We start from the raw sequence: 13,583 nt of genomic DNA on the forward strand, positions 1-13,583 counted from the left end.
AGATAGGAGGTAGGGAAAGGGAGGTCATTTGCTTTCTTACTTTTAGCAAAGTAACTAGGTGAACAAGAGAACCAAAGACAGGGGGTGCACTCAAAGAAGAGGCCGCTGACAAGTACAGATCTGTCCTGAAGAAATCCAACAGGACCCTGTTCTTCTCAATGCCAGCCCAGGCCCATTCCTCTGGCTCTTTGCAAATGTATTTATATGCATAGGGGGAGTGTGTGTGCATATGTTTATACGCACGCACACACATAAGTATGTATTTCTAATTCAGGGCTTAAGTGCACACAGTGACATGTGTTTCCTATTTTCCAGCTTATTCCAGTCTACAGGCACGGTTTGATTGCATAAGTAGGCATTAAACCCAGCCATGGGGAAGGAGACTGGTGGCTATAACATGGGAGCCGCCCCAGTCATGTTAGTGTCTTCTCAGTCGGGCTGTGACTCTGCCTGTCAGACACTGTGCTGTTCCATTCAGAGCACCCTTGGGCGGCATAGTTCACCTGTCATCCAAGCCAGCAGGATTTCAAGTTCGCTGTCAATAACTAGCACTTGCAAAGAACACCATAAGTCATGAGTCACGGTCTCTACCACAGTCTGCACCTCAAGCTCCCAAGCTTCTAGGCTGTCACAATGAATATATGCACCCAAATGATTCTGGAAAATAATATGAAAATCAAATCTTCTTTATTTTTCCATCAAACCATAAACCTGAAGACCCAGAGTTCCTGGACTGTCAATGGCAAGAAGTAAGCCATGGGCAGGGACTGTTGCAGTCAGGAAGGCAGTGAGTTTAGTCCAGATTGATACTAAGAACACACACAGGCAGCTTCTGATGAACCCCTCTCAGGGAAATTCTATGCAGTAAGTTCAGACCCAATGGAAGACCTTCCTCCCTCCGTGCCAGGGAAAAGAAAATCCACCATCACACACTGCTAGCCTCCACTGGTCAATAAAGCCACCCGGCTCTGACAAAAGGAGCTAGAAGGCAGACTCCGCTCTGAAGCTCCACACGGCACAGGTGACATACACCGCAACAACCACAGTGTCCATGAGACCGAAGCCAGGTGAGACGCAAGGTAGAGGATACACATGAACGCTACTCACAGTCTGGTGAGCTTTGGTGTGCTCTGGAAGAGCAATTCTGGAAGGACCTGGAGCTTGTTCTTGTTCAGGCGTCTGGGGAGGAAAAGATGAATGAAAAGATGTCAAAGGGGTGTTGAGCACAGAGTACAGAGCACACACCACACACACACACACACACACACACAAACACACACACACACACACACACACACACACACACAGACATTGCTTTCATCAATCGAGCCATCCCCAAGAAGAGACTTTCTAGATCTTTCAGCATGGTATGCTCGACACACATAAGGCATACATGCCATTATAACAGAGTTTGTATTCAGGCTGGAGATAGAAATCCATGCCAGCCATGGGTGCAAACCGAGCACACTGGCTGTGCCTCCCCTCCCCAGTCGCGAGTCTAGGACAGACATCACTCATTGGTGACAACCTTCTTTCCTGTGGACTCCAGGCAACACTTTTGAGCTTTTCGTAGCATGAATTAAATAGCAGAGAAAATGTACCAAGTCTTAAATAATAGTGGGGATGGAGCAGATGGCAGTTGCCATAGGAACAGAAAAGAGGGCAAGTCGGATCAGTATGGGTTGATGGACCCAAAACCAATCTCTGCCATGGGGGGCACAGCAGGGCTGCACCGTGACATTCAAGGGTCTTTGACCCTTTGGCCTTTTCCAGGCTGCTTTATCCATAAGACATTTTTACGTATTATATCTGTCCAAGTGTAAAAATACGAATGTTATACATTTACTAGAAGGCATTTATTTCAACCTAAAAGTTTATTTTCTTCAAAGCTAAAAGCAATTAAGATATATTTATGGGATGTGACAGCATGGTGGGTTTTCATCACTGCAGCTAATCGAGAAACTGGCCCCAAATAGGGGCCCAAACTCTGGGCAAAAAGTATGGCTTGCAGTTAAACTCAGTCATGTAGAGATGTCTATACTGGGCAACGGCCAACATAGCTTTTATGATCTGAACCTGACAGGCTCGTGCTTGGCTCTCCAGGTGTCAGGGTTAGTTGGAGATTATGTAGAACCTTTAGAGGGTTGGGGTCTGGCTGGCAGAAATAGGTCATTTAGGAAAGAGCCTCTGGAGGTTCCAATATTCTCCCTGCTCTCTGGTCCACCAGCCACACATTCCTCCCTCCTACCACTGAGTGAGCTTCTCCTTCATGCCTTTCCTGCCATGACGAATTGAAACTCACTGAAAGAAAGAGAGAGAAAAAAACCTTTCCTTCCTTATCTAAGTCAGGAATTGTGGTCACAGTGGCTCAAAACTGATGAACACAGAAAGCAGTCCGGTGTCTCCTGAACACCACTGCAGAGGTTCCCAAAGGTTACTAAGCCTCTGTTGTGATATTGATGAGGGCTGCTTTCTTGAGGCAATCAAGCCAGAGGGGACTCGGCCCCTAGCAATTTCCATGCTGGTCTGCATTACATCTACTCACAGAGGCGGAAGGCAGTTGCAGGGGACAACTTACCCCCATGGTAGAGCTAGGCAAACGGAGGAGAAAGCCAGGATCTGCACCCGACTTCTCAGCAGTGAAGTCTAAGCCCGATCCTTCCCCTACACATACTCCAAGACAACATGACTCTGTAAGGGAGACTTGCCTACTACTCCCTTCTCCCATCCTATAGACAAATGCTGCAGGGGAACCAGGGACTGGAAGGGGGTCAGAAAGAACCAAGCACGAAGAAGAAAAGCATTTACAGTGTTGCCTAATAAGTGTCTTTCAAAAAGCACGCAAATGGGCGCTGACAAAGTTGGTGCCACGTGGGTGGGACCAGGGATACTGCTGAGGAGGCTTCTGCTCAGTGTGAAGATGGAACAAAAAGGTTGGGAAGGTGGACAAGAAACGCTCTCACCCACGGCCTACCTCTACAGTGGTCTTACTCCAATACCTGTGATCTTTATTTCTAACTGTTCAAAAATGATGCTAAAATCACACAACATGAGATTAGCTGTCTTCTACGTTTCTAAGCACACAGTTCAGAGGCATGAGGCACAGCAGTGTGGGCTGGATCCTTCTGGTTGTACGACTAATCTCCGGGACGCGTCCGCCACACACAGCTGAGTCTATCCATTAAACAACTCCCCAGTTTTCCCTTTTAACAGGCTCTGATAGACACCATTCTACAGCCTGTCTCCATGAGTTTGGTTTCTGCTTTAAAAAAAAAAAATCACTTCTGGTATCTTCTTCGCACACTCCTGCCATGAAACTGGGGAGCCCAAGGCCGAGAAAACCAACCCCCTGCTTAGAGTAAGTAGTTCCTATGTGGTTAGTGATAAGTCCTTTCATAAGGTACAGACGTCACGGGTCCCGTAGAAGGCCTGGTGTTAGGACTGGGGCTGACCAGTGCTGGGTTCAGGTTTGATAGATTATATTCTCATTGTAGATATGAGGACAAGTTACCGAATCCTTTGACCCTTGGTTTTCCAGCTGCAAAACAACTCTACTCCCCTGGCTTCCAGAGAGAGAGCTAGCCTACTATACGTGGAAGGGCTGGATGTCACATGATGGCACAATCGAGAATGGCTGATCCCACCTGCTGCCCTGCATACCAAGCGCTGTGCTTCAGGCTGCCCTGGCAGAATCTCACCGCGGAGCTTAAGGCCTAGGTTGTTATTGTCCCCGTCTCTTACATAATGGATTCAAAGCCAGTGATGCAGGCCGGGCGGAGGCCACAGCATCTCTCAGGGGTGCCGTAGCAGGATCTGGACAGTCAGCTGGCTTCAGGTCCTGAACCACAGCGCTCAAAGCCTCTACAGAACAAGAGTGTCCTGGCCCTTTCCCTTGCTTCTCTTTTCATTCTGCTTTTATTTTTTTCATCCAGGATGGCATGGCCACTTCCTCCACCCTCACCAGACACTGATCTGCTCAGAGTACACAGCCCTGCCTGAAAAGGAATCTCTTGGTGACCCTTCAGGCAAGAACTGGGTCTTTCTTTGGGTCTGTCTGGAACCACCCTTGTTGTGACAGCCACATGAAGTCAGGTAAGAATTCCATCGACACCCAGCACTCAGGTCTAGGCAAAACCCCTAAACTCCAGTCCACTGCCTCTTACAGCGGTGAGCAGGGTGTACAGTGTGCTAAAAGCCCTAGACAGAGCCCAGAGCTATAGCTAAAAATAAAGCCAGTTTGGCTCCGAGGCTCCCAAATGGGAAGGAATAGTTTTCATTTCTCTGCCGGTATTTACGGCTGGGCAAAAATAAAAACACAACCAAATTTAGCCAATTGTGCTCTCCCGGCTGCTTCTCAACCCCTGAATGAGGATTCCTGGCGGCCAGGCTGGGCTCCAATCCCAGTAGTCCCAAGGCCTTTCCACTGCTACTTGATTGGGTCACACGCCAGTTCTCCATAACAGGAGCATAATATTATACCTCCAGGTCACTCTATGACTTATTCAGTTTTCCTTGGTAAAACAATGGACCAAAGGTCTTCCTCTAAAAGCTCTCTGTAGGAATGATAGCTTGGTTCTAATGAAAGGGAAACTTCAAGCAAGGAGGCCACTTATCAGACTTCTTGAGTATCGAAGGGAGAGAAACAAGCTGTTCTCCAGAGAGTTGCAGATGGTGGCTGTTGGCCTTGACGCTTTGATGCCACTTGCTTCGATGTGACTCTGGCACTGGAGGTGGCAATCTCTAGTCACATTTAGAGTTAAAATGAATTATGGTCTGAACATGGAGCTCAATGGACCCGACACGACCAACAAGGATACAGGAGGGCAGCAGGAGGCTGCCAGGTCAAGCTAGCATAGGGCACATGCATAAGTCCCCTTTTCTTCTATGATCAGAAGCACCTCTAAACTTCCCTATGGATCAAAGCCAAAAGCCCACGGTTGCTGAGTTGCAGTCACAGTTTTGACATCAACTGTGAATCTTTAAGAAACACAGTCTTGGTTTTGTGTGGTTGTTGAAGAACTTGCTGCATTTAGCTGGGCATGTAACATATGATCAGAAGTTTTGACCCCTGTTGAACTGATCCATTTCAGTAAGCCACATACCCATCCATCTATCTGTCCATTTAACTATCCATCTATCCAACTACTCTTTCATCAACATCATTATCATCATCACCATCATCTTTATTATCATCACCACTATCATCATTACCACCATCATCATCATCACCATCATCATCATCACCACCATCATCATCACCATCATCATCATCATCATCACCATCATCACCACCACCACCATCATCATCATCACCATCATCATCACCATCACCATCATCATCATCATCATCTACCCTTCGTTTCCTATGCTCCCTCATCTCTCCAGTTCTTCTTTTATATCTTTTTCTGCATGGGGTTTTGTTTTGTTTAGTTTTGGTTTCATATTTCTGAGATAGGGTTTCCCTCAGTAGTCCTGGCTGTCCAGGAACTCCCTCTGTAGACCCGACTGGCCTCAAACTCAGAGCACTGCCTCCCAAGTGCTAGGATTAAAGGCAGGCACCACTACTGCCCAGCTTCCAGTTCTTTTTGAATAAGATCATGAAAAGACGAGTAAGATGCAGTCCCGTCTCCAAGATGACCATATGCTGTTAGGGGAGACAGATATGAAACAAAATTACTCTATGATCTTGTAGCATAGGTGTTAAAGGAGCATGGAGAAGGGGCATCTAGTCCAGTCCCGGTTAAAGGAAGGGATCTAAACAAATCGAGTTTGAGTTCTAACTGGAAGGATGAATGGAACTCTTCAGGAGCCATGAACAAAGAATTCTAGGTGTGGATGTGCGTTCCTTTAGATGCCAGGAGTCTGTGGGACGTTGTACTGATTTTTGTGAGGAAGTTGGGGGTGACTCGTGTAAGATAATTAGTCACTGAAGAGCTGAGCAAGGAAGTGGTCATCTGGTTAGAAGGAGGTGACACTGCAGTTAAGGGGAGGCAATGAGGAGGGTTCTGGAGTGAAGCACGGGCTTAATTAGCAATAATCAAGAACTGATGCGGAGCCAGATGGCAGGTGTAATCAATAGGGGTTTGTGAAGGAATGATGTGAACAGGTTGAAGGACTGGCAGCAATGGAGGGAGTAAAAGGGGCCTCCTGAGATCAAACTTGGGTAGCTGACCATTCGAACTCACCAACTGCTAATGTCGGGAGGAGAAAAGGGAGGGAGGGGCAGAGTACAGAGGGGGATGTGCTGCAGTTCAGAACCTCTGTGCTGTTGATGGCTCTCATACAATGGCTCTTCATCCGCTTAAACCTGGTGCTAACACTAAAACCACGAGCCAACCTCCATCGGAAGCACACATTCTCTCTCTGAATTCCCATAGAAATGCCTGGAGGCCACAACTCTTGGTGAAGCGGGGAATACAATGGTTTAAGAAGGATCAGGCCCTTGCCCGTAGCCAAACAGCCAACCTGCTGATATGGGATCTGAAAGCAGATGCCTGATGCTAAACCTGTAGCTAATGGTGGCAACTTAGCCCTTCATTATACACTGTCTTGGTTCAATGCCTAATATATAAGTCTCATCTTCACAGGGTGGGAAATATGTTTAACATATTCTTTGTGTCCTAAGGACAAAAAGCAGCAGGCTCACAAGGGACCCTTAATAAGGGCTTGTTCAATTTGATGCATAAACCAACTGTCAGGAGTGGCCACTTGGGGGAGTCTGAGGAAGTGGATGCCTCCCTCAGCTAGGTATGGGGGAGCATGTTGAGAGGAGAAAATGCTTCCAGAGCCTCAGCTTCCAGACTCAGCTGTACAAGGTGAGAAGGGGTTAGGCTCACCAATTCACCTCCCTGGGGAAAGAACAGGGTAGGTGACCTCTAGGACCACCCACGTGCCAGCAGGCCCCATTCTTTACGAAGGGGGTAGTGGAATGTCCAGGTGCCTTGGGCTAGACCCTGGAGGGAGCAAGCCTGTCTGTGTGTGTGCTGACCCCAAAAGGTCACCAGGACTGCTTGCTTTAGTCACAGCAGGCTGTGCTTATTCTCTGTCCAATGACACTTTCAGAAAGCACCAACGCTACTTTGTTCTCCAAGACAGAGAGATGAGCAGGACCCAGGCTGGAAAGCCGTAAGGATAACAGAAACCTTCAGGGCAAAGACAAAAACCCACCGGAGAAGCCTCAGACCTCAGCCTCACACTGGTACCAGCGCCCCCACCCCCACCCCAAGCTCATAGGCGTCATTCTAAGTTGGAGCAAAGATGAAACTTTGGGGAGTCTAGATTAGGGGCGGCTTCCACCAGCTGCTTGCTGTAGCACAGATGATTTGACACCTGTCACACACAGCAAATTCAGTCTATTATCCTGCTCCATGGAGTTTCCTGATGCAAACTGCCCTGATGTAGCCTGACTTTTGATTGGTTAGGGTTTCTGCCACTCACATTCTGGACCAACCCTGTGGTGGGGGGAGCTGAGAATCTGTTGGTCAACAGCCTCTACTCACAGGGTCACTTGAGTTGAGAGACTGCTGGGCTCTCTTTTTAATGGTAGTGGCAGTAGACAGCTTTAGTGATGGACGAGGGCTCTTCCTAGTAATAGCAATTATGAACCAATTCAAAATTGACTGCCCTGGTTTAGAAGGAAGTTAACTAACCACTGGCATCCACCGTGTTCAGCATGTGATCATTGACATTTGGGTTGGCTTCTGCCAATTTTTAAGATTAAGTTATTTTTAGTTTGCAATTCTCAAGTAACCTAAGAGCAATTAAAAAGAAAAGAAAACCTTGTTTTTCAGATTTCTGAAGAGAATTAACTCTGTTGTAGACTAAATTTCTTGCCCCCAAGCACTCTTTTCATCATTGAAGTTGTTTATGAGAACTTAAAAGAGATTATTTTAAAAACACAATTTAAAAAAGAATACAGTTATTGTGTAATAGCAAACCATGTCCCTAACATGATACCTGAGAGGGCTAGCTGCAAACAGCTTTGCAGTCTCTCTAGGGCTCAATAAAGGGTAGCAGTTACAGCTACTCTTGTTATCATTATCATCAAGAGCTCAGAAATACAAACTGATTTTTCCATCATAGATGAATGTATTGGTCAGCAAGTCAGTAACAAATGTACCCCACTATCTTACCACACTAACATTGTACACTTTTTTTGCACTTGCAAGCGCGCCTTTCCTCTTCTGTGATGTCACAGTGAAAATATGGTTATCAACACTCCTGGGTCAAGAGAGGGAGGAAGGACCTAAAGGAGGAGAGAGGACACCAACTCATAATCCTCTGACCCTGTAGTGACGCATAAACCTTCTGTTGCTAGCCTATTGGCCGTGACTAATCACATGACCCAAACTTCATTGCAAAGGAAGCTGGGAACCTCCAGGAAACTATGAATACCAGGACTTAATCATAATAACCATCATTACTTTGTCTTCTTTCTTTGTTAACTCATTCATTAGTTCCTTCCTTTAAAAGAAATGTTAATATAGGGTGTTTACTATGCCAGACACTTTATACAGATGGTTCACTTAGTCTTTTAAGCAACTCTTTAGCACTGACTCACTGGGTAAATTCATGCAACCAAAATCCCGCAATTCATAAATGAGGCTTAAGCAGAGGACTCTCTGACACTCAAGTCTGTGGCTTGAACCCTCTGCCATTCTGCGTTCAAGATTTTGTTGCTTGGGTAATAGGAGGCTGCTTCAATGATCCCCAAAGGGAACCAGCAGCAAGGTACAGCTGCCTATGCACGCAGAAGACTCATTTCTGGAAGAAAAGAGGGCCAGGAGATGACAAAGGCCTGGTTTCTGTCTATGCGGCTGCAGTAGAGACCCATAGGCTTTCAGAGAATGAGATGGGCACCCAGAAACCCGTGGCTGCAGCATGCTGCCTTTCAGACAAATGCAGATAAAACAATGCAGATGAAACCGAGGCTACATTCAGCAGGAGGCTATATCAATGACCAAAGCCAAGAGCACCGTGGGTCTGAGGAGACGGCTCAGTAGGGAAAATGTTTTATAAGCACAAAGACCTGAATTCAGATCTGCAGCATCCATGTAACAAGGCAAGCATTGTGGTAGATGTCTGTGACCCCACACTGGGGCTGCAGAGAATGGCAGATCCCAGGGGCACTAGTCAGCCAGTCTAGCTGAGGAGTAGGCTGCGGGCTATTGTGAGATCCTGCCTCAAAAACAACAAAATGGCATCACTTCACCTTTTCCAAACATAAGGTAATGAAAGATAGAGGGAGGCAGTTGACATCGATCTCTGGTTTTCACATGTACATGCAAGGCACATGCGTGCATGCGCACACAGACACACAGACACACACACACACATTTAAAAAGGGATAGAAGAGATCACTGGACTCTCTGGAAGCCCCAGAGGGTTCAGACTCCAGAAAAACACAGGTAGAGAGAGCACATATATATTCTTATGAAGACACACACACAGACACCCCCCCCACACACACACATACACAAGGAGCTAAATTCTAGGCAGTCAGGTCACGTGGTACATGGCCCTCAGATCTTCCCAGTGACTTCTGAGGCCCACATCTCACAAGGGGCCAATGCACTAAGTGGCTTCCCTGGGCTCAGGTCTCTCCTCTGAATCCCTTCTGAGAAACTACCGAGGTGCAGCTTGCCCCGCCTCGCGGTACTGAGCAGGCCGCTCCGCTCTTTGGAATGCTCTTCTCCCTGATCCTAGGATGGCAGCTGTGGAGACAGTAAGTGGCCAAGCTCGAGAAATTATCAAATGGGGGAGGAGACAAGACACACTGATGGAGCAGAGGTCATCAGAAGAGAGATGACGGCAGGACATCAGATACTTTGGAACTCCCATTGCCCAACTGGGGAAGATGGCGAGGAGAGAAGGGTGGAGGCAGGGAGCAGATTTCAATGTGCTCAGTTACATCTGCCTGTGCCTGCCCTAGCATAAATGCTGCATAGATAACCACATATGCAGATCTGGGTTTGGGAGCTAAGATTCAGAGATAGAGTGGCATTTAAGGTCATGAATCTGGATTTGGTCTCCATGGTCGAGGATGGTAAGATGGCAGAAATCTGGGCTCCACCATCCCTCAGGGACTGGATGATAAGGAAACAGACCCCTGTGTGTTGTGGGGAGAAACACGCAGGGCAGTAGGGCCAACTGAAGACAGAGTTCCAAGGAAGGAAGGACAGAAAGGGGAGGTCTAGAGAGAATGGAGGAGAGCACTGGTCTTACAGTAACGGAGCTCACTGGAGGCTTGAGATCAAGGCTTGGCCCAGAGATGGCCGTGCGCTCTGAGCTGGAAAGGCTCAAGAAAGGAGTGGGAGGGGAAAATAAAGAAACAAAATAACATTAAGACATTTTCTGTGGCGGGGAAACAAAAAACGGTTGATAGGAGGTGACAGAGAACCAAGAAAGAGGTTTGACTGTTTTACTCTCTTTTCGGATGGAGGAAACTGTGACACATTTACACCCAAAGAAATGGTGAGCTGATGCTAACAGAGCAGGGGTTCTCAACCTGTGGGTCATGACACCCTTGGAGGGGGTCACATATCGCATAGCATGCATATCAGATATCTGCATTATGATTCATAACCAAAGTAAAATTACAGTGATAAAGTAGCAATGGAATAATTTTATGGTTGGGGTTACCACAATATGAGGAACTAATACAGAGTCACAGGATTAGGAAGTTGGAGAGTCACTGATACAGAAGTGGCGGGGACTTTCTCGGAGCTGTGCTAGCTTCGCACTCATGACACTTGCGCCTCATTTCTGAGTGCCGAGATTACAGACACACAGCACCACCCCTTGCTGCGTGGGGAGAAAGGGAGACTTCTATGTAGGTAATGAGGACAACTCAGTGCAAAAGGGAAGGCCCTGGACTGTGACAGATGGGTCACATGGCACACTAGCAGGAGAGAAAGAGAGAGAGAGAGAGAGAGAGAGAGAGAGAGAGAGAGAGAGAGAGATACAATAACAAGCAGAGGCTCAGGAGCCTCTGGAAGTCTCTTGCAGCCACTTCTGTTTTCTCCTAACCAGATTCCGAGCAGAGATGGAGGAGGGGAAGGAGGTGTTTGATGACTGAGAAGAGAAAGTGAGAAACAGCTGTCTAGGAAGGGGCGGGAGACGGGCGGGCAGCAGCAAATGGCCACTGTGGCCAGCGATGGAATCGCTGCCATCTGTCCACGTAGATGTTTTAGCTCAGTCGCATGAAAGTCCCATTTCTGAAAGAGTACAAACAGCAGCAGATTGGATTCAGCCGGGGTTCAGGTTTTTCCAAGTGAGGATGATAGAGGAAGACAGAGGGACAGGGATTGGAAGGTAGTTCAAATGACAGTAGTGACAGCCATGAAACCAGGGCTGGGTGACGGAAGAGGGAGAGGCAGCACAGGGACAAGATCAGAGCCTGTGAATCATGCGGGCCCTCGCAGGGCACCGTGAGCATGAGGCCAGGCTTGGAAGAGCTGTAGCAGATAGCTCAGCTCCACCCTTGGCCTCTCCTCCATCAACAGAATCATCAATTGCATGCCTCCTAAGACTGCTCTTACCATCCTCAGTCTAGGATGGGGATGAGGGAGCCCAAAGTGGTGCTGTGCCCCTTTGATCCCAGCACTCAGGAGGCAGAGGCAGTCAGATCTCTGGAGCTGAGGTCAACCTGGTCTACAGAGCAAGTTCCAGAGCAGCCAGGGCTATGCAGGGAAAGTCTGTCTTGAATAAAAAGCAACAAACAAACAGATCTGAAAAAGGCGGCACTTGGATTCTAAGCCAAGCTTACAATTTAACCTCCCCATGCCTTTGTCTATTAAAGAACAGGAATCATGACCCCTGCTATCAAATGTTAAATGCTACGAGAGCAGGGATTGTTTATTTTGGACAGGGAATGAGTTCTAGCAACTAGCAGGTGCTCGATGCATGCTTGCTGGCTGGTCAGTCAGTTAGCTGGCTGGTGGGAGTAATGATGTTGATGTCAGGGCTGGGGAGATGACTCAGTCAGTAAAGTCCTTGGTGTGCAAACAGGAGGACATGTGTCTGGAGTCCCAGAACCCTCATAAAAGCCAAGCAAGGCTGGCACATGTCTGTAATATCAGTGCTAGTGAGGGAAAGACAGGTAGATCCCTAGGGCTCACTGGCCGGCCATCCTAGCCACAACCAAGTCACCAGAGGGTCACACTCAAAAGACAGGTGAAACACTCAATGTCATGCTGGCAAAAGCACATTGAGAGTTTGGAGATAAGGTTATATCTTTTGAACTGTATGGCTGAGGTCAGCGCTTGAACAGGAATTGGGTTGGGGGGTGGGTTTAGGTCTCTGCACCAGGTAAGACATCGCTAGGGAGAGGTTTCTAAACAGCAAACAGTGAGAGATGCAAGAGGGAAGTGTCAGACAACCCACAGAGGCCTCGTGTGTGTGTGTGTGTGTGTGTGTGTGTGTGTGTGTGTGTGTGTGTGCTCACGTGTGCATGCGTGTACATGTGCTGCCTGACCATAAATACAGAAGCATCGTGTTGGGGGCAGCAGAGGGAGACAAACGTTGGACCTTAGCACTGCTCTGCAGAAGGTTTACTACACTGAGACCTAAGGGAGCCACGGCCAGCCTGTGGTTAATGTCAAGTCATTTCTACTAGAAATTAAGAGGGAAACACTTTGGGCAGTTCGAGGAATGTTTTTGTACTGAAAAATCCTTCAAAGAACACAAGAAAGCTGGTTCTACACATGAAGACATGTGCACGGGCTGCCACAGGCTCCACATCCTCTCTGGGTTCTTCTAGGCCCTTTCTCGGGGCCTCAAACCCCTTCAACCCACACAGGTAGGAAACTGACAGATGTAAATTGAAAGAGAAATACTATAGCTGGCTGATGTCAGGGAGGGCAGGTGCAACTCAGCAGAAAATTTCCCGAACTGTACTGCTTCAAATGATTCCGATTGAACCCACTGGCCTCTTCCTTTTGTTCTGAATAAGTTCAAAGTTAGAAACGGGGGTGGGAGTGGGGCAGTGTGCCGGGGAAAGCCCTGACAGCCAAGATTCCAACACTCCTCGCTTGTGAATGACAAACTTCTCTTTCGTTTTTACCTCCAAACACTCTCGCCCTCGCAGATCTGTTAATTATGGAGTAAGGCCCTGTGTTTAGCCAGGCGTTTAGAGAGATATCTACAAACCTAGCAACGGGGAAAAATAAAGATCTTAAGGCCTCTAAGGCACGAGCCCAAGAATGCGGAGTAATTATCTGGGACCAAATCTCATCTATAACTAATTAGAGCTTTACTCTCTCGCAGCGTTTCCTCCCTGGGTCAAGTCCAAGAATTTCTCTTATTATTTTATTCCTAGAAAAGGGAAATACCTGGATATTATTAGAAGCACAGGATGGGAAGGGAGCCGGCTGAGAAGGGGAAAGGGGCATTTTCCCGATTGCATGGTTGCGTTGATGCAACTGAGTCTTCCTGACACTACACCCCTCCCTTTGTCCTGTTTTCCCAGTGTGTGAAGGGTTTCTCAACCCGCTGGCCGTTCCATTTGAACAGCTGAAGAGCCTGGCTCACCCTCCTCACCACCACCCCTCTCCTGAGCAGTCCACATCCCAACCACAGCTTCA

The 13,583-nt window shown here is 47.6% G+C and overlaps 1 protein-coding gene across 1 annotated transcript in view; it reads right to left on the bottom strand.

Annotated features, from left to right (window-relative positions):
* Slit3 (slit guidance ligand 3) overlaps positions 1–13,583 on the bottom strand; it is a 597,834-nt gene that overhangs the window by 487,327 nt on the left and 96,924 nt on the right. Inside the window, exon 4 of the mRNA XM_087910713.1 lies at positions 1,108–1,179. Within this exon, the coding sequence (XP_087766839.1) occupies positions 1,108–1,179 (72 nt within the window). The remainder of the gene's footprint in view (positions 1–1,107; positions 1,180–13,583) is intronic.

This window comes from Myodes glareolus, chromosome 9 (genome assembly GCF_982192425.1).
Source record: "Myodes glareolus chromosome 9, mMyoGla1.1, whole genome shotgun sequence".
NCBI classification, from domain to species: domain Eukaryota; kingdom Metazoa; phylum Chordata; class Mammalia; order Rodentia; family Cricetidae; genus Myodes; species Myodes glareolus.